General features: G+C 47.5%; 1 protein-coding gene across 1 annotated transcript; it reads left to right on the plus strand.

Annotated features, from left to right (window-relative positions):
• Positions 1-1,221: 1,221 nt before the first annotated feature.
• On the plus strand, positions 1,222-26,956 carry LOC125728473 (tumor necrosis factor receptor superfamily member 16-like). The gene is given in 7 exon segments (XM_049005427.1): positions 1,222-1,588; positions 5,724-5,798; positions 5,800-5,866; positions 12,079-12,438; positions 18,493-18,724; positions 19,404-19,576; positions 22,768-26,956. Coding segments are annotated over 7 exon segments (1,356 nt in total). The 5' UTR covers positions 1,222-1,471; the 3' UTR covers positions 23,100-26,956.

The following is a 26,956-nucleotide window of genomic DNA, read 5'->3' on the forward strand; positions in this document are numbered from 1 at the left end:
CTAAAAGTCAATAAGTTATCTCTGGTCAATCAAACAGTTGTTCCTGAGAGAGACAGAGAGAGAGAGAGAGAGAGAGAGAGAGAGAGAGAGAGAGAGAGAGAGCACTTTGATAGAAAGTATCAAAGTGAAAAACATTACATTCCGTGGTTTTAAATGCGTGCATCCAAAATCTGTAGAATTGTGTCTGAAAAAGGCAGATAAAAATTAAACTGCGAATCATCTATCTAACAAGCGAGTAGTGCAAATATTTTTACCTGGATATGTAAACAGAAAATTCCTGCTTAGTTTGTCTAACATAATCCATTAACAGTCTCGTACGAACGTCACATTTTCATGAAACAAATCTCCAGTTTCTGCAGATTGGACACCTTGGTGAAAAACAATAATTCAAGTTGGCATGTAACATTATGTGCGCCACATTACATACAGGCTCAATGTAAATGTGACCCATAGCAGTCATGCAATCAATAAGAAAGGAGACAGAGATATATATTTAGAAACGGGCTCCTTTGTAGAACACCTGATCTATCTGATTTCTTTGCGCAGGCTCGTATATTGTGTGAAATTTTCACTCGCAAATCAATCACTCTTTGTGATGCAAGCTGTTTCGTTTGTCAGCAAAATTCATCCATGGGCTTTCATAAAGCAGATGCTTTAATGAATAATTGAAACGGGTCTCTCGGCATATGATTTAAGCAGAAACTGGCTCCGACACCCACGTGTCAGTTTAATGGAGTGTGCGCGCGCGGCGAAGTCAGACCATTAAGATGCGCATCAAACGATTAACTTCAGTTGCCCCCTTGTGGTTAATTTCAATATAGCGCTTAATGGTGCGCGCACGTGGACCAACTGACCACGCAGATAGTGATAGACGTGTGTACCTTTCTGGATAAAACAAATAACATTAAGCACATTATAAAAAAAACACTTATATATTACATTTAAATTATAATATCAGCAATGATATTCCAATGCAGATGTATATAGCATGAATTGATACACTTTGTGTATGTCAGTACGGATCGTCACTATCATTTAAAAAATCGCTAGTGTAATAAAATCGTTACACGTAGTTAACCAGGTACAAGTTGCTGTGACTTTATTAAACATATTTCGTGTGACGATCCCCCATCTGTTTTTGGGTGAGGGTATGGTGGGCGTAGTGTATTGGGGGGGGGGGGGGTTGGGTAGAGGACTCGTATTGGCCGTGTGGGGGGGGATCGAGCTTTGACCTCATATCAACGTGCGTGTCTCTCTCCTCGGTACAGTTTGGCAGCGCACTGCAACCTGCGCCTTGCCCTGCAAATGTCCCACACGGCGCCGGAGCGCAAGGACTAAAGAAGCTGGCTTTTAGGTTTGCTGAGACATTACTGTAACTCGGGAAGGGATGAAGAATCGCCCGTGGATAACGTGACAGCTTGATACACATTATTTTACGTCCACGGAAGTGATTAATTCATGCATATACTATATGTTGATATATATGAGCAATTCAGTTTTTAGATTTTCGTTTTTATACGTCGGTTTTGAGCAGTCAAAATATACAGGCAAAATGGGAACCTTGATGATGATGGTATTGCTGGGAACGGTGAGTATCAACACGCGTGACTGGTAAATTATTTTATTTTTTGCTGCCTGTCCACTTGGACATCTATCTTGTCTTCTCGGTAGTGGAGGAATGAATTTCCAGGATGACCGGTCCCAGCCGCCTCGTTTTTCCATAGGATCACTCTGTTTGCTTGACTTAAGGCAGCGCTAACTGACAGTGAGTGTATCTGCGGTGCGAGTGCAGAACCTTGCCGGGTGCCCAATACACTTTCCTCTCTATTCATTATTATTATTGCAGCATTTTTTTTCGCCTGTTTTAAACGTCCTAATCTTGAGAGTTTCGCGCAGCCGCGATCATCTAAGTTATTCGCATAGATAAGCTACTTAAAGTATACGGAGCAGGTGCCGGGGACAGGTCGGGAGTAAGGGATTGGACGAAAGTAGTTTGTCAATCAAATAAATAAAAAAAACACGTGTTAATAGATATAATACAATTTTACAGCATTATTTGTTACCATGTATGTACGTATTATTGTTATTATATGCAATTGCAGACTGACGTACGGTTTAAATATAAACGGTTTAGTAGCCTATAAAAAGTATATATAAATAGTGTCTGTCTTCGCATCTTTCGATAGGTTCTTGGTAAAGATCTTACGTTTTAGACGAGAGACTCTCACGGTGGACCTTAATAAGAGCAAATAATTCCCAAATTACAAACAAGCACGTAGGCTACGCTTCCCTTCCCTTTTTTATCAATTATATCCTTCGGCTATTTCTAAAAGCTAGTAAAGAATGGTTGTTTAATGCTTCCGCTAATTTTTGTAATGAGGGCATTAGGTGTTGAATACTGGGCGTTTAATAGGAAAAACATGAGTTGCCTGTAGTGTAATGCATATGTGTAACGTAATATACAAGCAGACAGACGTGTACCGGTAACGATCACGTCAGGGATGTTCATGATTCAATAACTTATTATAATAATAATGATGGTGGTGATAATAATGATAATTATAATAATAATACCAGGTCAATTCTGTTACTTGGCAACTGTCATAAGAATCCCAAATTCTCAAATGCCGAGGCGGCCCAAAGGGACATTAACACATAAAATAAAATAATCACAGCTGCATACGCACCACTGGGGTCCAATTAATCCTATCGTAATTTCACAGCTGCACCACCACGTCGCCCCGTCCGCGTTATGTCATTGGCTTCTTGTTATAGACTACATGGCTTTTCAGCCCTCAATGTATGTTTTCGTTTTCTGTCCAACACTTGTTAAACTTGTTAAAGGCGGGTGCACTGTCTTAACTTGCAATGAGTCTGGATATTAAAATTTTGTTTTAAATAGTTTTGTGGATCAAATTCAGATTACAGCCACGAGAACACATCCCACATTACTGTTTTAGACATCACTCAGGTCTTTACACACAGTTTTACCCATATGGGCAAACACCTAAGAGCAAGGGCTCCCATGAGTGTAGATAAGATCAGGAAAAGTGGTCTGTGCTACGGGGCAGCACGCCGTGAATCCGTGTTGTAACAAGAGCAGACGCGTTTATTTAACAGGGATTATTTTTGCGAGAAGTAGCCCATAAACACCGCTGACAGGTCGAGGTCGGGATGTCAAGCGTAGCCATGTATCTGACTACGATGGCACATCTCAGACGCTGCAGATCACCTGTACGGGGAGCAGCGCAGGTAGAAAACACGTGCAAAGTCAGGGCTTGGCTTGACTTCTGACAATAATGTCGTTTTCATTTTTTTGGCTCGTTATTCTTACAGACAAAGGCAGAACAACATACTTAACTTTATTTATCATTGCCAGTTAAAAGCTACCGTGGGATTTTGAGCGTTGGGGGCAGCCGACTGTAAGTCATGTTACTTCCTGCGCTGACAGGCGCTGAGCTGCCTGCTAGTAGATTAATCGGTAGCATGCACGTAATAACGCTGGAGGTTTGGGGGAAACAGCTCTTGTTTTCCCTCTACACATTAATTTACACATTACCAGATCAAGTTCTGACTACGCCCTCGCCGGCGGCCAAATAAGGCGTCTAATAATGGGTACAAAGAGGGGCTGAAGAGGTCGCTTTTTTCTTTTAAAGCTGTTTTGTGCAGATTACCGTATATGACGCCCAGCGCGCACTGCACATGTAACTATAGCACTTTTCATTATAGTTTGGTTCCAGTGCCATTAAAGGTGGCTCACATTTTATCTGGGAGGTGTAGTGAAATATACAGGAAATGTGGAAATGTGGTAATTATGGCTGGTATAACCGGAAATATCGTGTATAGTCCTGGTATAGCTCGAAATATCGAGGAAGAATACTGAAGGGAGGACGAAATTTACCAACATTTGAAACTGTCATTAACAGAAGGGATATTAGGGCCGCTCGGACGTGAGGCGAACTGCGCGTCTTTTACATGCTAGCAACACTTAATTAGCAAACATGCAGTGGGTTTGGTGGAGAAATTCGAAGCAGTGCAGCTCAGCAGCACTAAAACGTCATCAACTACAAGTAATGCACTAATGTATTTTAGTAATAAAGTAAGCAAAATGCTTGCGACGGATATTGCGACTTGCGCGTGTCCATTTTCCGGCTGGTATGGAAGCCTGGATGTGGTAAATTTAACGATTGGACAGTAAGCGTCCCACCTGGAATACAGGGTTGCCAACTCTCACACATCTTATGCGACACTCACGCTTTCAGACTCTCACGCAAGAAATCTTACAGCAAATCTACATTGTTCCATTATAAAACCGAAATTAGCTACATCAAATGCGCTGGGGTAGTTTGCAAACCCTACAGACAAGGTAATAGAACTGTTACATGCATGTAAATGTATGTGTAGACCAGTCTCGAGTTGAAAAAGTTGAGAACCCTGGAAATAGGTAGAGTTTTCGGTTTTCATGGCTTTAGACCGAGTGTAAAATGTCCTCTGGAGACAGGCAGGGGGAAAGGTTGAGCCTAGGTATTCAGTACATGAAATATCGCACGTTGGTGTTCCAGTCGGCCCATATGTCGAAGATATAATGTCACCCGGGAAATAACCCGGAAGGGTAGCGTGGGATGCTGGAATGATGATGGTAGTCTGGATGACTGGAAGTACTGGGTCCAGATGGCTAGATGGTCTGAGGGGCCATGAACTCCCAGGGAGAAGATGAAATCTCGTGAAGGTTAAGTGAGGTACATATCCCAGGGCATGAAAGAGAAGATGTATGTTACCACTAAGGCTCGCAGCACTAGGTGTGTTGTGATTTATGCCCCGAATGTAGGGCAGTGTCGATTAAAAAAAAAACACATAGTTGAAAACCATTATGTTGGGGTCAAGTGAGAGGAAGACAAGTCCTGACAATGACTTGATGGAGACTTGGGTGAGCTTTCATTCTCCCTGAACTGAAGGCACCTTCTCCAGCGTTCAGAGTAGGAAACGCAAGCGGCAGCGATACGTTGAGTGAGACCCGCACATTGCCCGCGGAAAGTTGCTATGCTGGGATTGGGCAGGGGCGACTAAGTGGCCCGTCGGGAGGTCTGTGGGTGGCCTCGGGATCAGCTTACGGGGTAACAGACGTGGGCACGGCCTCAGAGTTCCTACGCTGCTCCAAGGAGAGCTGAGATATTAGAGGCCTGACCGCAGAGCCTGACCAGTCATCCATTAGGAACAGCAGGGCAGACTGATGCGATCCACTGGTCGCGAAAATGTCTCCACACCCCTGTGCCTTGTGCTTGAACATGCGCTGCAGTGTAGAGAGGTGTTTCCCAACCCAGTTCTTGGGGGCTCCCAGACAGTCCACGTTTTTGCTCCCTCCCAGCTCCCGCTAGGAAGTAGGGAAGTAGCAAAAATATGGACTCTCTGGGCTCCCCAAGAACTAGGTTGCAAATCACTGGTCTAGAGACTTCTTTAACTGAAGATGGAATATTTAAAGAATCAGAGTATTTGGTAATGTGGGAATTAAACTCTGTGGTAAGAGCTTCCTTCATTTAACAGAGACTTTTATTGAAAGCGGGGCACGTTTTTCAGTTGTACAGGCTGCTCACTTTGGGATTCGAACCAGTGCCGATTAGATATCTGCCATGGTACTTTCAGCACCTGCCAGTACCCGACAGCATAGGCGTTGCCACCCACGTGCCAGTGATCTAACCCCCCCCCCCCCTTGTGTTCTGTGACAGGTGGGGGCGCTAGCGGCGAAGGAGCACTGCGAGTCCGGGCAGTACACCACGAATGGGGAGTGCTGCTTGGAGTGCCCACCCTGGGGAGGGCGTGCTGCAGCCTTGTGGAGTCATGCAGACTGTCTGCACAGTGTGTTTGGACAGTGAGTACCGGCCAAGGAGATCCCCCGCTGGGAGCAGTCCCCATCCCAGCATGCCGAGCGAGTCAAGACATACTACAACCCTAACCTCACATGCAGAGAGTCCTGATGCATGCAGAATTCCTTACTTAAGTGCTATTATGACAGTGTATCATTACCATAATCACATAAAATCACACCCTTCATATAACCCATATTTATTTTTCTGAAAGCCACCAAAAACTTTTGTTCGTGGTATTTTTAAATACACCTTTTTAAACTATAAAACTATAAATATTTCCTAGTAATCTTCTCTGCGATTTCCCCGGCATTTGAAGGTGGTCGTGAGGAATTCAGGGATCTGTCAGTTGCTGAAACGCTTCATCATTGGGGCAGATGTGGCCCAAACGCACACTCACTGGTCTGCCTCTCACTCTCTCTCTCTTCCCTGGGGAAAAATTTCTCAAATGCTTCTCCGCTCCCTCAGGCCTGCAGCACTGCCTGTCAGCATCATTAAATGTCTGATCGTATCTGCTAAGCACACTCGGTTGCAGAGTGGGGGGGGGGACGAGGCTTCAGAGCCCACGGTGGGTGGGCTTACCGAGCGCCTTCAATTACTGTCTGATGTCTTGCGTCAGGAACCAATAAAGTGACAAATATGAACTTTGGCAGAGACTGCGAGCTTGCCATAGGCCCTTCCACAGTGGGTGTCAGAGCGCCATATCCACCACCTTTGTGATGTCATAATCAAGGCATCTTTGTGATGTCATAATCAAGGCATCTTTATGATGTCATAATCAAGGCATCTGTTAATTTGGGCCTAATATTTGCTTAGCAGTTCACAGTAACAGTATATGTGCTCCACACGTAACGGTGTGGCGCAGAATTTGAAAGTAAATTACGGATTTAAAAAGAAAAATCTGTAAGCACAATCAAAGACAATTGATGGTCACAGCAACTGGAACGAATATACTTATGAAGAGCTCAAATGTCATTGAACAGGGTTTAAGCGATATGAATACAAAAATATTTAAAAGTAGTTAAAGAAATACAAATAAGGGACTTTCTTTAACACTTATCAACACTGTGAGGTATTTCTTAATTTGAGCTCTTGCTCAGTACATAGAAATAATTTCCCACAACTCACTGAGAAATGTCAAAGCACGTCAGCATTAATAAAAATGAATGTTCTAGTTATGCTGTCTGAGGAGGCTCATACCTGAGGACAGGGTGCAGCCAGAGGATCGACACCTAGGTTACCTAGGAGCTAAACAAAAAAACAGAAGTTAGAATTCCTTCATTTTAAGCAAATCCCTTTAAAAAGGCAAAACTATCACGGTGTAACCCTAACTGCTGTCTAAGGCTTGCATATTTTGCAGCCGCTGACTGTTTTTGAGGTTATCATGACGTGCTAAAGAACAAAGGGTTAGGCAAGCAAACCTACTTACGACATCGAGCGACACGTTAATGTCACCATTAAATATTAACCTGGATGGCCAGGTGACAATGAAGAAAAAACTATTAATATCCATCCATCCATCCATCCATCCGTTTTCTGAAACCTCTTGTGCTATTCAGGGTCGCGGGGGATCCACAGTCCGTCTCAGAGGCAAAGTTGGAAACAACCTAGTATGGGCCGCCAACCCATCGCAGGGTACACCCTCACACATAATTGTTCATTTTTAATCCGACCCCCTAAGACCCCTTGACGGTCCGCTTGGGGGTCCAAGGATCCCAGGTTAAGAACCGCTGTACTGAAAGGGGGGAGTAAAGTCCAGCGAAAAACTGCATGGCTCTTTTAGTGAAGCTCATTGTTCTCCAGAGGAGAAGCCTAAATGATGTCAGCCTGTATCCCGCTCACTGCTTGACAGAAAGGAGGGAATCATGGTTCTCTCAATTACCATTTGGTTCTGCTAAACTTTCCCCAAATCAGTAACAGCTTGCTTGCATTCACGGCCAAGATGCCACGTGGCTTCACGGCTCGACAAACGCAGTGCTGAATGCATGCATTGTCCTGCTGACGTGTACAGTGACGATGCGCACGTGGGATGCAGCTCAAGTGTCTATGTCCTTTCAGCGTCTGTTGACGTCTGTTGCTGTTCAGGGTCACAACACTGAAGGAATGAGAAACACTCTCTCTCTCTCTCTCTCGCGTGACCATACCTGGCTGCACACACCCATTGACAAGTCACATGTGCCGTCTTTCATCTCATCATAAAACACACACTGTGTTTTTACGACGCGCTGCTCAAACAAGTACCGGAAACGCGCAGATTTTTCGCAAGCGTGCCCAGTTTGGGATCACACAGCTCTTCCTTGCCGCTCGCACAAAGGAAACCACGAATCTGGACCCGGCACCCACCAATCTGACAACCTGACCGCAGGTTGGTCAGGAGACCTCAGGATGGTCTACCACAGAACATCCCCTCGCAAATCACCTTCTGTCAAAGCTACAAAGAACTGGCGAGGACTCTAATCGAGGTCCATGGCCAAGTTCTCAATTTTACGCAATTTTTTTTTTTACCTAGACCATATGTGACCCATAAACATAATGCTGTTCAACCACACGGAGCAGCGTTTTCGTGTTTGTGTACAAGAATCAAAGAGCTTCTCTTTGTGGTTAGATGTTCTTGTTACATCCCACATGTGTGACATTTACATTTCAGTTATTTGACAGATACTTTTATCCAAAGTAACATATGGTTGAAAAAGTCCAGCCTGTGTTTTAAAGGTCTCGTTTAAATGCTGGCAGTGAAATCACTCTGCTGGTTAGGAGATGAACCAATAACCTTCTCATCATAGGTGCAAGTGACCTAACACATGGAGACCCGCTAGCATAGCTGCCCTGGGACAGTGTAGCGTGTTATGAGAAGCCTTCCTCTCAATGCACCATAAGCAGAGCTTTCCCAGGATTTGATTGGTTATCAGCCGGCCAATGGATGACTGACCGGTAGTGGGAAAAAAAAAAAAACACTGGGAAATTCCAGAGCTTGAATAGGAGATTAAGTAAAAACCCTATTCAAATAAATAGACTCACTGGCCAACTTACATTCCTCCCTTTGAGTGCCAGGGCCAAATGAAGATTACCACTATTGTGTTTTAGTAGTGATGATGATGATGATTCATCTCCAGTGACTGGATCTTTGAAGCCTCATAATTCTAGCTCTTCTAAGACAGTCATGGGTCCATGTGTCTGTAAGGGGCGGAGGAAAATAGGTGAACGAAAGCCTCGGGAAAAGGACACGGGCCACGCTTCTCCCGTTCCAGCGAGTATATTCCGTTCCTGTACCTCTGATAAACACGTTTCAGTCGTGTTATACACGTTGGCAAGCCGTGACTGTGAACCGGCCTTTTGTTATGGAATAAGCCAGCACCGTAATTAGTCGGTATTGCATAATTTCATTAGCTTGTGATACCAGCCCATCACTAACCCTAGTAAGCCGTCACCTTTCTCCTTCTCCAAGTTCATACCCACCTAACTTTCGGACCCCCTTTGTCGCCTCAACCATGCCCGACCACCCATTAGTAACCGAACAGCACAGGTGTTGTCAGTCACGTTTATGTTCTTAGCAACTGACAAATTTAATCAGGGACAGGAGCATTATAGCATCTTGTTAAAGTTAAGTCCCGGCGAGCTTAAAATGGCCTTGGCTTATTTCATCGGCTAGATGAGCCAGTGTGAGTTTCAGCTGCACATGGTAAGCCTGCACACCGGAAAGGAGCACTTACACGCAAGAAAAGAGCGTTTACGTGCCAAATCCGGCCTGCTTGCTTTGGACTCTGAGAAGGCCAGAAACCCTCAAAGCAGGAGAAACCCTGTTTAATTTTCAAAGCACCTTTCAAACAGACATGAGAACCTTCTCTTCTGTTAAATATAAGACGTCTGGAGTTAGGTCCTTCTGAAGTAAGACCTATTTATGACACGCTGCTCGTCCGGCATAAGGAAGACCAATTTCTCAGAGTATGGCAGAGGTGAAACCGGGTTTCTGAATTAATCTGGAGGACAAATGTGCCTTTTGTTGGTGTAATTTTTCCACCAAGTAGTGTAAAGGTACGGCAAAGTCCAGACTGATGTCTGTGGGATGTTGCGACTGTACAACAGTGGCGGGAAACGCAGGCTGCGCCTTCGTGCTGCAACACGCTCACATGCCCGACTGCGGCGTGTGTGCTTCATGCATGCGCCGGGCAAGGCTACCCCAAAACGGGCCCGTAAGTGTTAAGACACCCCCCCCCCCAAAGCACTCGGCCTGTAATGCGCAGATCGTAAAATGACAGGCGCAGCCCGGGGCAGGCCTGATGGATGCATCGATGTGCATTATTGATGCGACGCATTGTGGTGATGGGCTTTGGACAGAAATGCACAGGGGCATGTTTTTGTGGATGGGTGGAGGGGATGGGGGTGTTGGAATGGAGTGACACATTCGTGCTGTGGCCCCCGCTCTCCTGACACGTGCCCTTGCTGCACACGCTCGTAGAGCAATGGGAGCCGCCGGTCACGTTCAGGCACGCTAACGTGTCGCCCGCTGTGGAATGCGTGCCGGGGAGTTCTTCCAGGGAAATATTCACAGGTGCCATGACAGTCAGGCGATTGCGGACATCTCAGATCTAATGCCCCCCCCTTGCACAATACTGCCTCTGACAGGATCATATCTCTTTCAGTGGGAGTTGGGTGGAGGCAATTCTGTGTGGGAGTCGTTTACAACATGTCTCTGTTTAAAACCAACCCGGCCCCATGCTTCATGGTTCAGAAGGTGTTAAATGCACAACATTTCTGGCATCAAGGAAACTCCCGTCAGCCAGAAAACACGGTGGCTACTGCTGCTATAGTGACTTACGCTGCCTGCTGCCTGCTACCCCCCCCCCCGCCCATCCTTTTGGGTCTGGTTTCCAGGACGCCCTGCGCATCACAGGCTGATCCACGCTGCGGGATGGTATTTTAGCATCGCATTCCCTTCCTGCGCTCCTGCCCACCCCCTCCCCCCCCACTCTCTTCTACCAGCAGATCTCATGGAAGAAATACTTCTGCATAATTTACTGTGCTTCCAATTATATCTCAACATAATCCCATAAGAACAGATCATATCAAAGGCTTATTCTGCAGTGAGGTGGACAGCATCCTTAGAAATAGCTTTTGCTGTATTATTTATATTGTTTGACGTCTTTCTTCCCTTATACTGCCATAGGCAGGTGCTCTCAGCCTGTTTAAACTGGAAGATATTTCTCTAAAATAGCAGTTGAGATGTATCTGATTCATTTCTTTAAGTGACTGTCCCTGGGGGTTACAAATTGCTTCTCCTTTTTGGCTGAGTTCTTAAGTACCTTTTTCTCCTAAGTTTTTTTTTTTTTTTATGCCTAAATTTTTACAGTCCGATTCACCCAGCAAAGTAGCTGGAACTGGCGTAAGAGTTTAAGAAAGATATATCTAATAGGTTCAAGCTGGACCAGCTCTGTAGGTCCCAGTTCCACATCCCTCTGGTTTCATTGTCCGCAGAAACTGTTGCCATCATCACAGAAGATCCTCGCCCCCCCCCCCCCCCCCCCCCCCCCGTTAAAGTTACAGAAACCAGTTTTCGCAAATGACCTCTTTACACTACGAAGATATGATGACTAATCATTTACTCATAGTTGCCCGATTCTGATTTGAACGAGATGCAGTGCGAATTTCGCTCGAAGTATTTGAGCTGTTTGGATGTGAATGTAATTTGGCTTTAAGCAGAAGTTGCGTAAATAAGGGTTAATGTGCAGCACGACATGGATAATATGTTTTTAAATGCACAGCTAGAGATGCAAAGAACCACCCAACTTGCAGCAGAATGCATTTGAAAACATGTAATGCGTGGCTTGGCATGCATCAAACTCATCATACCATAGTTACCGCACATTTGGCTAACACATTTGTACCTGAAGACATTATTTCCACATTTACGAACCAAAAACGCATTTATTAGTAGAACTACTTCCTTCTGCTAATGATGAAGCAATTCTGTTAATTTTAAATTGTGTTGTACATCTGGAATTTTAAGTAACATTAGTTGGAATTTAAGATCATAATCACGTTTTGATTAGTAACTGTGCTTTTTCAGGCTGGCACTAGGTGTGAAGTTATAGAAGATTAATTTACATCCTTCTGACCAATCACATATGAGAATTTAACTTCACCTTGTTATGATTACTTTTTGATGGCAGCTGTTAAGGGGGCGAGGTAGTTATGTCACGTTCTGCATCTCCCCTGCTAGGTGAAACTTTCTCGGACACCTACAGCTTGACCGAGCCGTGCAGGCCATGCACAGAGTGCGAGGGTCAGATGCGTATGATGACGCCATGCACGGACACCAACGACGCCATCTGTGGCTGCAACTACGGTTACTACATGAATGAGACGACGGGCCGCTGCGAGGGTTGCACCAGCTGCCTGCCAGGCCACGGCATGCTGAACCAGTGCGAGCACAACAGCAACACCGTCTGCGAGGAATGTCCCGACGACACGTTCTCCGAGACGGAGAGCATGCTGGACCCCTGTCTGCCCTGCACCATCTGTGACGACGAGCCGCCGCTCGAATTCTGTACTCCCATGCGTGACACCGTCTGCTACGAAGGTGAGTCCTCCGTCCAGAACTGCCTTGGACCCAAGATAAAGCCTCGGGCTTGGACTCAACGATGTTTTAAGGTGGGGGACATAAGAAGGTTATAATCCATACAGAGGAACCAACCTTTTCATTAGACAGTCGTATGTTTTGAATCGAGTGATTGAGTGACAGGGGAGTAGGCATTCTGGGGGCCAATCAGCTATATACGCCCCTATATACACCCCTGCTTGGACTCAACATTAGCATTTGAAGGCTTAAGAAATACACGTTCTATCATGTCTATCATGATCTTCCCATCTGTGCAAGCCAACATCCTATGAACATCCACCTCTCCTGAAACAGCTGAACCAGTATAGAGATGTTGATGGCCCTGGAGTCTATCCCAATTAAAACAGGGTATGAGGCTGTGGGCTACCATGGACTAGATGGCAATCTATCGCAGGTTGCCCAAAGACATTACATGACATTTATGCAGTACAACTGAGAGAGACAGAGAGCAGGGCCAGACTGCCCTAGTTCAAGAAAGAAATTACTCTGCCGATGCAGGGATTTCAACCGGCAACCTTCTGATCATAGGCGCAAGACCCTAAGCCAACAGGCCAAACGCTGGCCCATATTTTAGACCCGACAACGATAGAAAACAAACAGAGTATCACACGCTATGGGCCATGTAGAGACACAAGTTTTCCTATTTGCATCTGAGGACACCAAACTTTACGCTGGGGGTGTTAAACAGCAGAGTGTCCTATGGTCTACATGGAAGAACACGACTAGTGCTAAATGGGCCTCAGGGCTAGACCTCCCCATACCTCCACAAACGTCTGGGTCCATGCGGTCCAGCAGGCCTCGTCTTTCCTTGCGGCTTGAGCTCGGCGCAGCTGTTGGTTAGGAGACCCCTGGGGATGTAAAGGAAGAGACTCCAGGGGACTGGTCCACTTCCTGCCGGCCGCTTGCCTCCACGTGCCGCCGTGCATGGTCGGCGGATCTTAATTAAACGTTAAAAGGGTCAGTGTTCATCCGAACCTTCTCTTACACGTTCTCGTTTTTAATTGCCGTACTTCCGCAATAGCGAAAAACACCCGGCCAAGCGTAATTCACAAGGGAGGGACCACCTGACCCTCGGTTGCCGTGACAGCGGGCAGAGGGCCAGTGTTCTTCTGACTGTATTATTAATTAAAGTGCATAACAGAGAGACCCTCACTTCTGAAAATGTCTCCTTTTACCTGTGAATGTTGAAGATCAACAGCACTGATCCCCGCCAGCGGGTACCCAATAGCCAGACTGATCGGGGTCAGATGCCAGAGGTCAGAATGTCACATCTAGCGAGCCGGAAGGCCGGCGGCACACGAGGCTTTTGTACGCGAAAATCCACTTGGTGCCAAACCTCAGAGGCTCTCCGAAGGTTTCATATCCACCACTTAAATTAACTAGAGGATTCATACTTTGGCCAATCAAAAAGAGAAATAAAATAAGTCCCGTACATTGACAAGGACACAGCGAGGGGCTTGTAATAAATGAGAAACAGGAAGTCGTTTTTCAAATGAATAGATGTAGTGCAAAATCTTCACATAATGTAATTAGGGGGTTTCTGGCAGGCAGGACCCGGTTCTGGTCCTCCTCCTGCCTGGCCCGGGGCTCCAGCTTTTGGGAATGGGGCCAGAGGAGGGAGGAAGTGCCGGCTGAAACGGAGTTTGCACAGCGCCGGGAGTGTCGAGTTTGAGAAATGAAAGTGAACGGCGTCCCAAGGTTAGCGACTTTCTGTTTAATTTGCTCGACAGTCACCGGGAAGGAAACCCGAGGTCTGCTCACACGGGTTCCGGCAGCTTGAACCCTGAGCTCCAGATGGTGGGCATATATTTAGGTGTCATTTAAAGACGGTCAGGAAGTCTTTACTTTCAGGGCACCGGAGTTTGAAAAGGAGTCCTTAGCGAGAGGACTTAGCGAGTCTTTGAGCACTGTGTAACTTGTCTGTCTGTCATGGCGGCCCCAGATTGCCAGACGAGCACCAGGAAGGGAGGAAAGGTTCTAACTGAGCAGTTTTGAGTCGCAAGTGGTCAGTCATGAGACCAGAACCCACACCAGAGATTCAAAATGTTTTATCTCACGTAGGCAACTGACGTGGACTACAGTGTAACTATATATATATAAGTAAAGGTGATTTGATGTAAAGGTATAACAGCAGCAACCTTCCTGTGATTTGAAATCAAGGCTTTTCTCCCCTCTGTTCACAATGGGAATACATTTAATTTTATTTAGTAGTGATATACAACTGCAGGGCCACACAGTCCTTGAGCAACTAGGGTTAAGAACTTTGTTCAAGGGTCTAAGGATGATGCCACTGTGCCCGTCATGGGATTCAAACCAGCGACCTTCCCATCAGAGGTGTGGCATCCCACCCCGCCGAGCCACATGCCACTCTCCCATCATGTGATGCTGCGAGCTCTCTTATGAAATACGATGCCCACGCGAAGAAACGTGTCGACGTTGACCTTTTCCCCTGCCCACATCGCTGTGCCTGTGATTCAGCGGGGGAGGGCGGGGGGGTTTTGGGTCCGCAAGCTTTGGATTCCCCCTCTGCGGACAAAAGCCCCCCGATCAAAGTAACTGCTTCACTCTGCCCTGAAGGCTGAAAGCTGACTAATCCTGAAATGAAGCTCATGTCATGCCCCCCCAATAGAGGACGCTCTATCGGCACCCAGATCTCATAGCCTCCAGCCCCAAGCTGCTTAAATCTCAATCGGGCACCTACCGAGCCCCGTAGTTTTAGCGCCCCTTTGTCTTGGGGGGGCGCAGCGTAAACAGAGAGCAGCTGCTGGCTTCCAAACACCTCTCAAAGCTCTAGGCACGTGAAATATTTCAAGCTCCAAGCCCGTCCCCCAGATTTACACAGTATATACTGGGGAAAACAAAAATTGCAGATCTGTTTCTGGGGCTTCTTCCAAAGCACTGCGCCCGTGTGCATCCGGCATCGCAGTGCAGTCGCCGATAGCGTCAGGCCCTCTGCTGGCTCCCCGCAGGAACTGTGGCGTCACTCGGCTGCTTATAAACCCCCGCTTCCTCTTTTACCTCCGCTGGCCGGATGCATCCGGAAAGGGGGGTGTGAGCGCCATGCTGAAAGGCGCTACCTCCAGGCTGCATGTCCGCTACAGTGTGGGGGGGGGGGGGGGAGGAGAGAGGAGGGCTGGGGACAGGAGGAGAGGCTCTGCGGATGCAGTCACGGCAGGGGGGGGTTGTGGCAGATCGATTCCCGCCGCAGGGATTCTGTTACTTCCTGTGACCTCTGCAGGGGCGGTTGTCCCCTGCCAGAGAGGGCGCCCGCCTACATGCATCCAGCCCCCCCCCCCAGGGCTTAGGTTAGCATCCCAGGCCACGCCCCCATTACCTTCTTCCGCACTGGAGTTGGCGGGTCTGAGAGGATGGATGGGACCCAAATCATTTCCATAGCCTACATCCAAGCCAGAATCTTCACCAGGGTTATCTGTCGAGGTGCAGCTCATACTACACAGCCCGCCCCCCCCAATTCCTGAAATACATTTTTGATTTTTATTTATTTACCAGGGATTTTTATGCAAAGCAGAATACTTTTTTTGAGAAAACAGTTGCGGGTTAAGGGGCCTAGTGGTGAATGACTCGGGTAATGAAACCAGCAACCTAAGCCGCCCCGCTACGCCCCACCCCCATACCGCACATGCCCAGTGAAACCTTGACCGCATGGAGGAATTCACACCTTCATTTATGACACTATATTAATACCTACGTAGAGTACCACGCAGACCCAGTGGTCTATGGTCAACAGCCACTTTGCGTCTGGATGCTGACGGTGCTAGTCCCCGTCTTCGTGTAAATACACACTGACTCCATCTCTAGATGCCCTTTTCTCATGACTGACATGTGAGGGGCCCCGTCTTTGAGGTCAGGATGGGGCCCCAACTCCCACTTTCTAGGATTAGCAGGAGCATGTTGCTGTTCCCGTTCAGATGAGGTGAGGGTGTGAAGAAGGCCAGACCCCAGATTAAAAAAATACGACATCTGTTAAACAACAGAGTTTTTTTTTGGGGGGAAGCGGTGTTTAGGGTTTCTCACTATGTGCCAAATGTCTGTTTCTCTTTTGGTAGCCAATTAACACTTGTGCCGGCCACAGCCAACACACACACACGCACAGACAGATGTGCACACGCGGGGGCACATGCACGCACAGACAGATGTGCACATGCATGTGCAGACAGATGTGTACACGCAGAGGCACGCACGTACAGACAGATGTACACGCACTGAAGGTAATGCCCTGATCAACATGCGAGCCAGGCATGATTTCTAAAGAAATAAGATCCTTTTCAGTTGGGAGTTCTGGAGCGAAAAATAGCTTTCATGATGAGAAGCTGGTCGGATAAATGACTTTCACAGACTGAAACATGCGCAGAGTGCAGGCCGCCTAGTCTGGCCCGTTCATCAGAACTCTAGTGGGCTCCCCTATTTCAGGAGGAGAGGGGGGTGTCTCTTTATAAGTCCCTTTCCTCTTTGTTGCGGTGTAATTACTCCTGCTAATCAGGGCACATTGTGGTTCCACTTCCGCTCAAGACCCACCCCCGCCCCCCCCCAAGGGACACAAAGGATCAGCTTCTTCTTGAGCTGGCACTGCGGGCGGGTGGAGAGGAAGGCGCAGGGAAGACCCAGGCAGGACAGAGGTGCTGGAATAAATGGGATTTTTCTTTCTAATGTACGTCCACTGTACATTAGATATAATATTAGAAACTGGCTGTAATAATTGGGGATTTAGCTGTGCTCCCATTCACGCTGCATGAAAAGGCCCTCTGTGGCACCGCCTTTCACGGGTCACTTTGAAACAAAGCTCCCTTTGCCTGGCGTCGCTCGAGCAACACCAGGCCACTTCCCGGGCCCGAGGCCCGGCCGACGGTGGGACCTTTTACCCCCCTACTCCTCTCTCTGTGCCGGGACTTTACAGACTGCAAGGGATCGATTATCTCCCCGCTGTCACTACAAGCAGGCCGCCTCAGGGGGGTTTAACATCGCCACGGGTGATTGGCCGTACACGTGTGGCCGAAACGCTGACGCCGCCGGGGGTGGCTTGACCTTCTTGGTGGGAAGGGGGTTTAATGGGGGCTCATTCTTGGACTGAGATGTCAGCTGACCATTTTGTCATACTGATTTGTCAGAGTGATGGCAGATTTTCTAAAAAGGGCAATTGAACGGGGGAGGGGGGCGGAAAGGGCATTATGTACCGCAAACTGCCTACTCATGTGACATCATCATCAAGGGGGTGACTTCCTGTGGCCATGGGTGGCAGGACACATCTGAACTGAGGATGTGCATAAACTCATGTCCACTCAGCTTGAAAAAAAGGAAAAAATGTAAATATAAATTAGGCTTTTATTAATAAAGCTTTAGCAGTATGTATTAAATTATTTGTAGATCATTTTTTTCCATAACTGGTCATCACTGCATTCTTAATGATGCCTGTGTACTATAGAGAGCTGGGGGTGATATGTACCCCCCCTCCCCAGTGTTAAATTTGGAATCATTCATCCCCCAACTAAAAAGACCATTGTATTTATTATTATTATCATTATTATTATTATTATTATTATTATTATTATTATTATTTTTATTAAGCTTTATTCCCCCCCTGCAATATAAAACTGTCTCTTATTACCAAGTAGTGCCCCCCATGCCTGGGGCTCAGTGAGCTTGGCAGGAGCACCAACAGCAGACATCCATGACTGGGATTCTATAGCATCTCCATGAAACAAGCCCAGGAAGATAGTGAGACATAGTCAACAGGGCTAATACTTACAGAACTAAAGTACAGTAGGAGTTATCTTGGGAACCAGGTCCAAGCCCTTGACATTTCACAGCTGAGAGCTGTTGAGAGGCATATCGTTATGTTGTCTTCAGCCCTTCTGAGGATAGAGTTCTGCAGCTTAGGAGGTCATTAATTATCATTAATGCCCTGTTAAGAAAAGCACAATCAGAGAAGGTAGAAAGACCCTGGCAGGCTTGTGAATCGCACCAACGGTTCCTCTTCCATTACACCTATTTCTTCAGAACCCAGCATCGGGACATTTTCACCTCTGCCTTCAATGGACTCGATGTTTCCCATCTTCACCGATGCCCCCGGAGACACCGACATCCCCTCCCCCACCGACACTACCACGGTGGGGAACCCCAGTTCCCCGCGGGTCGTCCACCATGGCCTGAGCGAGAACCTCATCCCCATCTACTGCTCCATCCTGGCCGCTGTGGTCGTGGGCTTAGTGGCCTTCATCGTCTTCAAGAGGTGAGTCTATGAGCGGGAAAGCTTGGCTTGTGCCAGGGATTAGGGTCTAGAGGAGCAAAGGTTCAAGGATCGCCGAGGTACAGTATGAGAGCAGAGGGTCTGTCTAAGGGGGATGGTCATTTATGAGGGTAAAGGGACCCAAGGTAGAAGGACAAAAGGATTTACAATTGCTATGAGAAAGGGCATGAGAAAGACGGAGGCAGGAACTATGACGTACTCATATGGAGCATCAGTGGTTGGGGGTGGTAGATGGTGGCGTTCATACACATAGACAAGAAGCACAAACCTCTCATGAGTTCATAAGGTTTCCTTCCAGATGCCATTGAAGTTTCTGGTTTTGAAACCAAACACCGATCAACCGTTGGTGTTTATCGGCCTATCAGAGTTTTTACACTGATCACCCTTCCTGCTAACGTGCTACACATTAAAACATGGTTTGTGAGGGTTAGGATTCAGGACAGTAGAATGACAGTGGTACTCTGAGTGCCTCTAAGTGACGTGTGAGAAGATTGCGGCAATTTGTAACTGTGATTCAGGTTACTGTGTTTTTTTTTTCATCTCTGTGCTACTTGGTCCAAGATGTTTCAGAACCACCGTCCTAATGGACTAGCTGAACCTGAATCTGACTTGTGCGGTTGATGGCCATCTTCCTTCTCCCTGACAACAACGGGAGGCACAGGTGGAACAGCTGCAAGCAGAACAAACAGGCGGCCAGCAACCGCAGCGTGAGCCAGACGGCGTCCGCCGAGGGCGAGAAGCTGCACAGTGACAGCGGCATCTCCGTGGACAGCCAGAGTCTGCAGGAGCAGCAGCAGCAGGCGCAGACCCCCACCCAGGCGCCGCCTCACACAGGTGGGCCAGCTTAGCCGGCCTCCCGCACCACCTTTCACAGGCTCCGTTACCTCACAAGGGTCCTGAAAACCACCCCGCTCACATAACTGACAACAGGCAGAACTCTGGATTATAAGGGGGGGGGGGGGTTGTGTGCTGTGTGAGGGAACCTCCATGGCCGCTTTTAACAGAAATAGCTAAGCTCTGTTTTGGGGGAATCGGGAATGCCGGGAAGTCTGTTCCCAGCTATTTTGCAGGAGATGTAAGTGCCGTAAATGCATTAGCATTCTATACTGGCCGTAAATGCATTGGCGTTCTATAAGTGCCAAAATGCATTAGCATTCTGTAGGTGCCGTAAATAAGGGTTTCTCTCAGTCTGGGAATCGCAACATGAGGACTCTCGACACCCGTTCCTCTTTTGTGTACGATGTTGAGAAACCACCTAGCCTTACTCCCGCCTCCTCCTCCCGTGTGCCTTCAGTTCTTCCGTGACCCAGTCCCTCCCTCTCTCTCCTGCTGGGTTTTCTGCCCATCAGTTAAGGGGCAGGGCTGGGAATTCTCATTCTCCCTCCCCGCCACCCCCACCCCCTTTCTTTTTAATCCTAACGATTTAGAGTCCGGCTGGCAGCAGTTCAGAATTCGCCGCGTGTGACAAGAACGAGCTCATTCACCCAACTCTCTGCCATTGTACGGCTCCCTCTTAGCGTTCTACCCCGACGAGCGGTGCGATCTCATTGGCCCGCCTCGCTGAAATCCACCGGCTGCCCTCAGGGCCTTGTTAGCAGGTGCTTCGGTGATCAAGCACAAACACGACACGCTCATGTAAACCAAGTAAACAGGGTTCAGCGGGTGCGTTCGGACGGATGCTTAGCGCATTGGTGCCATCTGCCTCTGGAAGACGCATTAAGCACTGCTGGACATGCAAAGAGCATCCTGCTAATGTCATCTTAAATATGTCTGCAGGGCATAAACAGGTGTGATAAATCACCCCTTAATGGCTCAAATCGTTAGCGGCCCACGCTAAACGTATGCCCTTGCAGTAGGTGTTTCGTTGATGCTGTTCTGTGACGGTAGGAAAATAAACAAATGCAGGATTTGGTGTTCATACTTGCCAGATCATGTGCTCTATCTATAATCTTTCCAGCAGAGCAAAGCCCAAATAATAAATAGCTCAGTCACGGCAAACCCCCCCCCCCCCCCCCAAGCCTTAAATAGCGACTGAGTCGTGTCTTGTTTTGGTGGGGTATGCCACCCTTATGGGACACACATGTGAACACGACAAGGCAAGTTCTCGAAAATTTGCATTCGCTGAAATTTGCCTCCTGGGCTCATGTGTGGGCAGGGAATGACCAGGAGCGGCCCCCAGTTCGAAAACACTTATGAATAGTTTACAAAACCTGCTGCTTTGTTGCTTGCTCAGTGGGACGGAGAATCTGTTTGCTTTACGTACCCTGCAAGGTGCCCCAGACTGTGGATTTATTCACAGCATCAACATGTCAGCTTTCTCCACCAGCAAAGTGTGGGATCTCCAGGCCTCAGGGTAGCGTGAAAGTGAATTCCTCTGCGTGTCTGGCGACAGAGGTCGGTGCCCCGAGGGGACAGGGGCGTTCACAGCAGGATCAACTAAAACAAGCCACTCTGCCCTTATCAGCGTCCATCGTTATCTTGTTTTTGTTTTTTCTTCAAATCCTGAAAAAAAACAGCACAAAAATATTTTCAAAGAGCCTCAAGCAAAAGGGAGAGACATCCACTCACACCCTACTAAGAACAGCTTAAGGCAGGCCTTGAAGAACCGGTTTGGAAGGAGGGCCTTATCGCCAAGGGCCTGCTCCAAATTTGGCGCGCCGGGACTTAGGCTAAGATTCTCAAACAACCAGAAAAGACTAACCTGCCATGACGGTGATTTTATCCCATACCTTAAAATCCAGTCCCATTTAAGAAAAATGTATGTAGTACATTCATCTAACCACCCGTATTCCATAGCCACTTATCCAGTACCGGGGCGCCGAGAGCCTGGAGCCGGTCCCAGGAGTTCTGAATAATAAAGTGATTCCTTAATGACTCTGTGCGGTTCAGCCATAATGCAAACTCGCTATATGAGTCCTTACTATTGATGGTGCGTCTTTGCAATGACTGAGACGAGAAGCAGAGGTGAAGCAATCATGTTTCCAATGATAGTCCGCAGATTCTCATTAGAAGGACTAAAGTACATCAAACACTATTAAGATACTAAAAATACTTTTTAAAAAGTATTGTTTGCGCAATAGCGGTTAATAACAGCGAGTCATTACTTTCCACACAGACACTCATAGTCGTGTTTTTATTCAGTTTTACAAATGTAAACGTCCGTAAATAAACCGTTATCCTACAATGCACTGCAGAACTCATTCATCACGTCGACGAATCAGAATCGTTGCCTGGCCGCGGCTTCGGATTTTCACTTTCCGTGTCCTTCGTTATCTCCACCTATTAAATAAACGAGCCTGGATGGACGTGCAGGATGGACACCGGGCCCAGGAAGGAAGTGCAACGCAAAAAGCCACCTTTCGGTGCCACCAGTGCGGTCTGGAGACGGCGAGCAGAACGCAGTGACCTTCACGGAGAGTCCGACCAGCGCGATTAGCGACGTGCAAACGAGAGAGTGGACGGCGACGCCGGATCGCCTTTCACAAACCACTGCATTCTTGCACCGGCCGTCTTGTAGAATGAAAGAAGACAAACAAAAAACATGCTTATAAATGAGCAAAGGCAGGGCTGGGAATCGCTGCTCTGGTAGAGCTGCTGCATTCCAGCACCGTTCCCATGGTGTCTCTCAATTGACAACAGATTGGCTCGGTGGGAAATAGCTCGTTTGTCTTGTTGCTTAAGTAATGACTTCAGCCGGGCAGTTCGGGCTCACGGGGCCTGTGGATCCACCCCTCCCCTCCCATTCCCCTCCAAGGTCTTTTGGTTCCTTTTGGTGCCGTTTCTAAGGGCCAGTACACTGAATGTTTACTGGTTTTAGATGGAGCCTCTGGAGGCTGAGTCCCCAAATCGATTTCGGAAACTAGCTTAAGTTGCTTAGGTAAAGAAAAATGTATCTGAATATAAGGTTTTTACCCCCCACCAACTTTTGGTTCTTGTTAAGCACCCCACTGACTAATACCTGATGACTTAACGATAGGACGTATGTTTACAGTATATAACTAACCACTGACACCCTCTTTCTGCAGTGGTGATGGTGGACGGGAGCCCTGGCTTTGCCTTGCCCCCCCACAAGAGCGAGGAGCTCGAGCAACTCCTGGGGGGTGGCGGAGGTGACGGGACAGACGAGGAGACGGACTGGCGCAGTCTGGCGAGCCTCCTCGGCTACCAGGAGGAGCACATCGCCGCCTTCGGCGAGGAGGAGAGGCCAGTGCGGGCCCTGCTCTCCCACTGGGCTGGGATGGACACCGCCAGTCTGGAGGCCCTGTGCGCCGCCTTGCGTAAGATGGACCGCGGGGACATCGCGCAGGGGCTCAGTCTCCACCCCGATGCAGACCCCTCTGCTACCTCAGCCGTGTGAGACGTTATCTGCTTTGGCTTCCAGAAGACGTTCCGTTGATGGAGGATGTAGCTTAACATGTTATTTCTCTTCACTTCCTGCAAATTGTTTTAAAGGCAGGTCCACGGTTCATCGTGAACAACTGTTCGCAATTAACCCACCTGCTCAGAGATTGTGTCCGTTGGCGCCGCTTGCAGTCTTCCCCGGACACAACATGAGCCTCCCCCCACCTCGCTACCGTAGCATCAGCCATAATTGGGGCTCTTTCCCAACATTCTTCACTCTCCCAACTCTACCAAGTAGCTTGTCCTCCAAAGAATCCATCGATGGCGCCGGCATTGACTGTACCTACAAACCCAAATGTCCGTCATTTCCAACTCCTTCCATAATCAACAGCCAGGCTTCCATCAGCATGGGTCAAACGGGGCCAGATGACCTTCTGTTTACTTCTTCTGTGCGTTGAGGTGGCCTGTTTTCTCACCTCGTTTCCCTTAGAAGCCCCAACTACTAGAAAATGCTCCCTTCCCTTAACGGATCTTCTTAACGGACAAATTAATTTTATTGTAAAACTTGTGTGTCTAGTTGCTACATCTGATGTTTGTATCTCTTTTTTTTCGTGACACAAACCAAAAAGCTCCTCATTAGCCACATTTTGTAAACTGATGTATTCTAAGAGGGGTATTAGGTTAGCCGAACCACTCTTGTTGAACCACAAAGACAGGGTTGACGCTACAGTCAACACATGTAGCATTCCAACCGCTGTCAATCACTGTTGTGCCACATTTGATGGTCTCAACTGTTTCTGCGAGATAGGATCTTGGAATGAGTCGGATCATGGGATCTTGGAACGGATCTTGAGGGATTCTTGAAGGTATTTGTATCTTGAAGGCCATCAACGCAAATGTCTCCCATTTATAGACCAATGCGTTTCAGTATTCTGTAGTTTTCCAGGGTTTTATGGGTTGAATATGCAAAACATTGAAGTGAACCGTGCTGTGGTACCCAGTTCATCAAGGATGGCTGGATGCTGAGAATGGTTTGTGTCAGCAGAGCTGAGGGAAGCTAAACCTGCAGAGATGTGGCTCCAGGGACGACTGCTTCGAAAACGGAGAGAATGACCCGGAGCACGTCCCGACATATGTGGACACGTGTACAATCGTAAAAGCCCTGCAGACTCGAAGCTAGAAGTATTCCACAAAGATTCACGTTAGTCATACTGAAAATAACCATTTCACTCCTGCACTGTTACACTTAAAGCATTTTAGGGATATACTGTACCAGATGTTGCATGACTACCGAAACAGATAAATCTTAATACAATCTTAACAGACAGGAGGGGCTAGTTTTGCCCCAGCAATACTGCACACAGAATATATTTGTCTTGTATATTATAGCAAGCAGCATTTCTCAACACCATTACAGAGTTTAGAGGTTTAGAATAAGAGTATTTTCTGTATACAGGACCGACTTTATAAAGAAAATGGTGTTTATCCTTTATTTATATACGGCAAAAGTATACAAGTCAAATGTACGACACATTTTCACAGTTATCACACTGAGACTTTGCCATTATGCTCAAAAATCAGGTTGGGATCCAGGACTTATTTCTCAGGGTTTGTTGTGCGTTCATGCGTGTGTGTGCTCCTGCGCTTCGTCGTGCCTGTACAGAGAACCGGGAAGCTGAGAGAGTCAAGGAGACTCCAGATTTGGCATCGTATCAGTCGTTACGCTTACGAAACTGACACCGAGGGCAGAAGCACTCTGCCGCAGTGGTTTGACTGACTCAGGCCCATTAGGAGAAGCTTGGTGGTGTACTGTGTACCAGGAGGCCACAGCATGCTGTCATCAGCGCCCCCTGATGGTAGGAAATGGATACTGAAAGCGGGATATAACGGTGCATTTTCGCAAAAGCCCTTTTCCTCGTGCTGCCTGTGTACCAGCATGCCAGAATCCATCAGCATGGCCTCAGATGCTGGTCACAGCTGCTCTCTCGCCATGATCTGAGACTCCTCGCGTCCGCGCAGCATGTCAGCATCGTTAATTCCCTGGAAGGTTCCCGGTGGCTGTGGAGTGGTGTGGATGTATGACACGACATATTCATTGTGAGGATCTACAAGACAGTAAAGATCCAAACACTACATGCACGCCCCTGTACATATGGAAACACCCCAAATGAGCTCTTTATTTGGAATACTTGTCTGTCGTGTTTGATTTTATATATATATTTTTTACTTTGCTACGGATTTATTTCGATTATAGCATACTTTTTAAAATGGTAATTCTACAAGACTGATTTATAGCACTTATTAGTGTAAATACGTATATATTCTGAAGCACATAATACCTAAACAAGTGCCTGGTATTTGTGTCACCTCTTCTCTAGTGTTTTTTTGTAATAAATCTGTTTTTTTCGTTAAGGTTTGCTTGTTGAAGATGTAGGACACCTTCCTGTACAATGTTGACCGGACCATGGCCTTACTGGTGCTCTAGGGTCAAATGCCAACAGAACCCCCCCCCCCCCTCCCCCCCATGCCTCTCAGGACGTGTAACAGCAATTTCACATTCCCATAAAACATAGCTTCAATCACCCAGAATCCTCTGTGGCGAGCAGAGGCCACACTGTTCCGGTCAGCCCAGGCCGCCACTGTCACTGATACCGTCGTAGCTTTCAAACAGCCAAACAGCCTGATGCCCTTCTCCTCGTCTCACTTTTGCACCGTTTCCCCCGGCAACTGCATGGCCTCGTCGTCACAACATCTGTTCGGCAGTGTCTGATTACTAGCATTTTTATCCTCGTGTCCATTAATGTATGTAATTCTTTGGTAACTCGAGTGTCATCGATGGAAAACAGAACATATTTGCCTTTCCCATCTTTTTCCACAGCAGTATTAGCGCTTGAGCTGGGCTCCGTTCCAGGGGACAGACCTATGCGGAGGGAGCAGTTTAGGGATTGTCATGGGGAACAGAATGTCAGGTTAGGGCAGAAGGCATCTTCAGGCAAAAGGTCAGGTGTTACATGACTCTGCTGGATGCAGTTCCGTTTGGCAGCATAGTGAATACATCTAGCACCTGCTATATAGGAATGTAGCATTGTGCTATACATCCTATGTGACTGTGCTTTACAGGCCTGTAGCCCTGTGTAAATCATGCCCGCGTGACTGTGCCCTACTGGCCTGCAGCCCTGTGTAAAATCTACCTGTGTGACTGTGCTCTACAGGCTTGTAACTCTATGTAAAACCTACCTGTGTGATTGTGCCCTACTGGCCTGTAGCCCTGTGTTAAACATACCTGTATGATTGTGCTCTACAGGCCTGTAGCCCTGTGTAAAATTTACCTGTGTGACTGTGCCCTACTGGCCTGTAGCCCTGAGTAAAGCATACCTGTGCAACCGTGCTCTACAGGCCTGTAGCCCTGTGTAAAACATACCTGTGTGACTGTGCTCTACAAGCCTGTAGGTCTGTATAAAATTTACCTGTGTGACTGTGCCCTACTGGCCTCTAGCCCTTTGTTAAACATACCTGTGCAACTGTGCTCTACAGGCCTGTAGCCCTGTGTAAAACATACCTGTGCAACTGTGCTCTACAGGCCTGTAGCATTGTGTCTATGTGACTGTATGTATGAAGTTTGTCTTACAGTCCTTCCCCTGAGGATAGTTTATAGGCATCACTGTGCCGCCCGTGCCCCCCACCCCACCCCACCACTGTTCCGGGGGGAGGAGTGGGGGTTGACTGGTATTCAGAGCTCCGGGAATAAAAGATCTGAAAAGGAATGTTCTCTGTACCTAGGAATAATGGATTATGTATTATCCTAATGTAAAATGACAACCGATGCACAGTTAACCACTGAAAAATTAAAACATAAAATGACAATGAGTAAAA

The sequence above is a fragment of the Brienomyrus brachyistius genome, unplaced genomic scaffold (genome assembly GCF_023856365.1).
Source record: "Brienomyrus brachyistius isolate T26 unplaced genomic scaffold, BBRACH_0.4 scaffold290, whole genome shotgun sequence".
Taxonomy (NCBI): Eukaryota; Metazoa; Chordata; class Actinopteri; order Osteoglossiformes; family Mormyridae; genus Brienomyrus; species Brienomyrus brachyistius.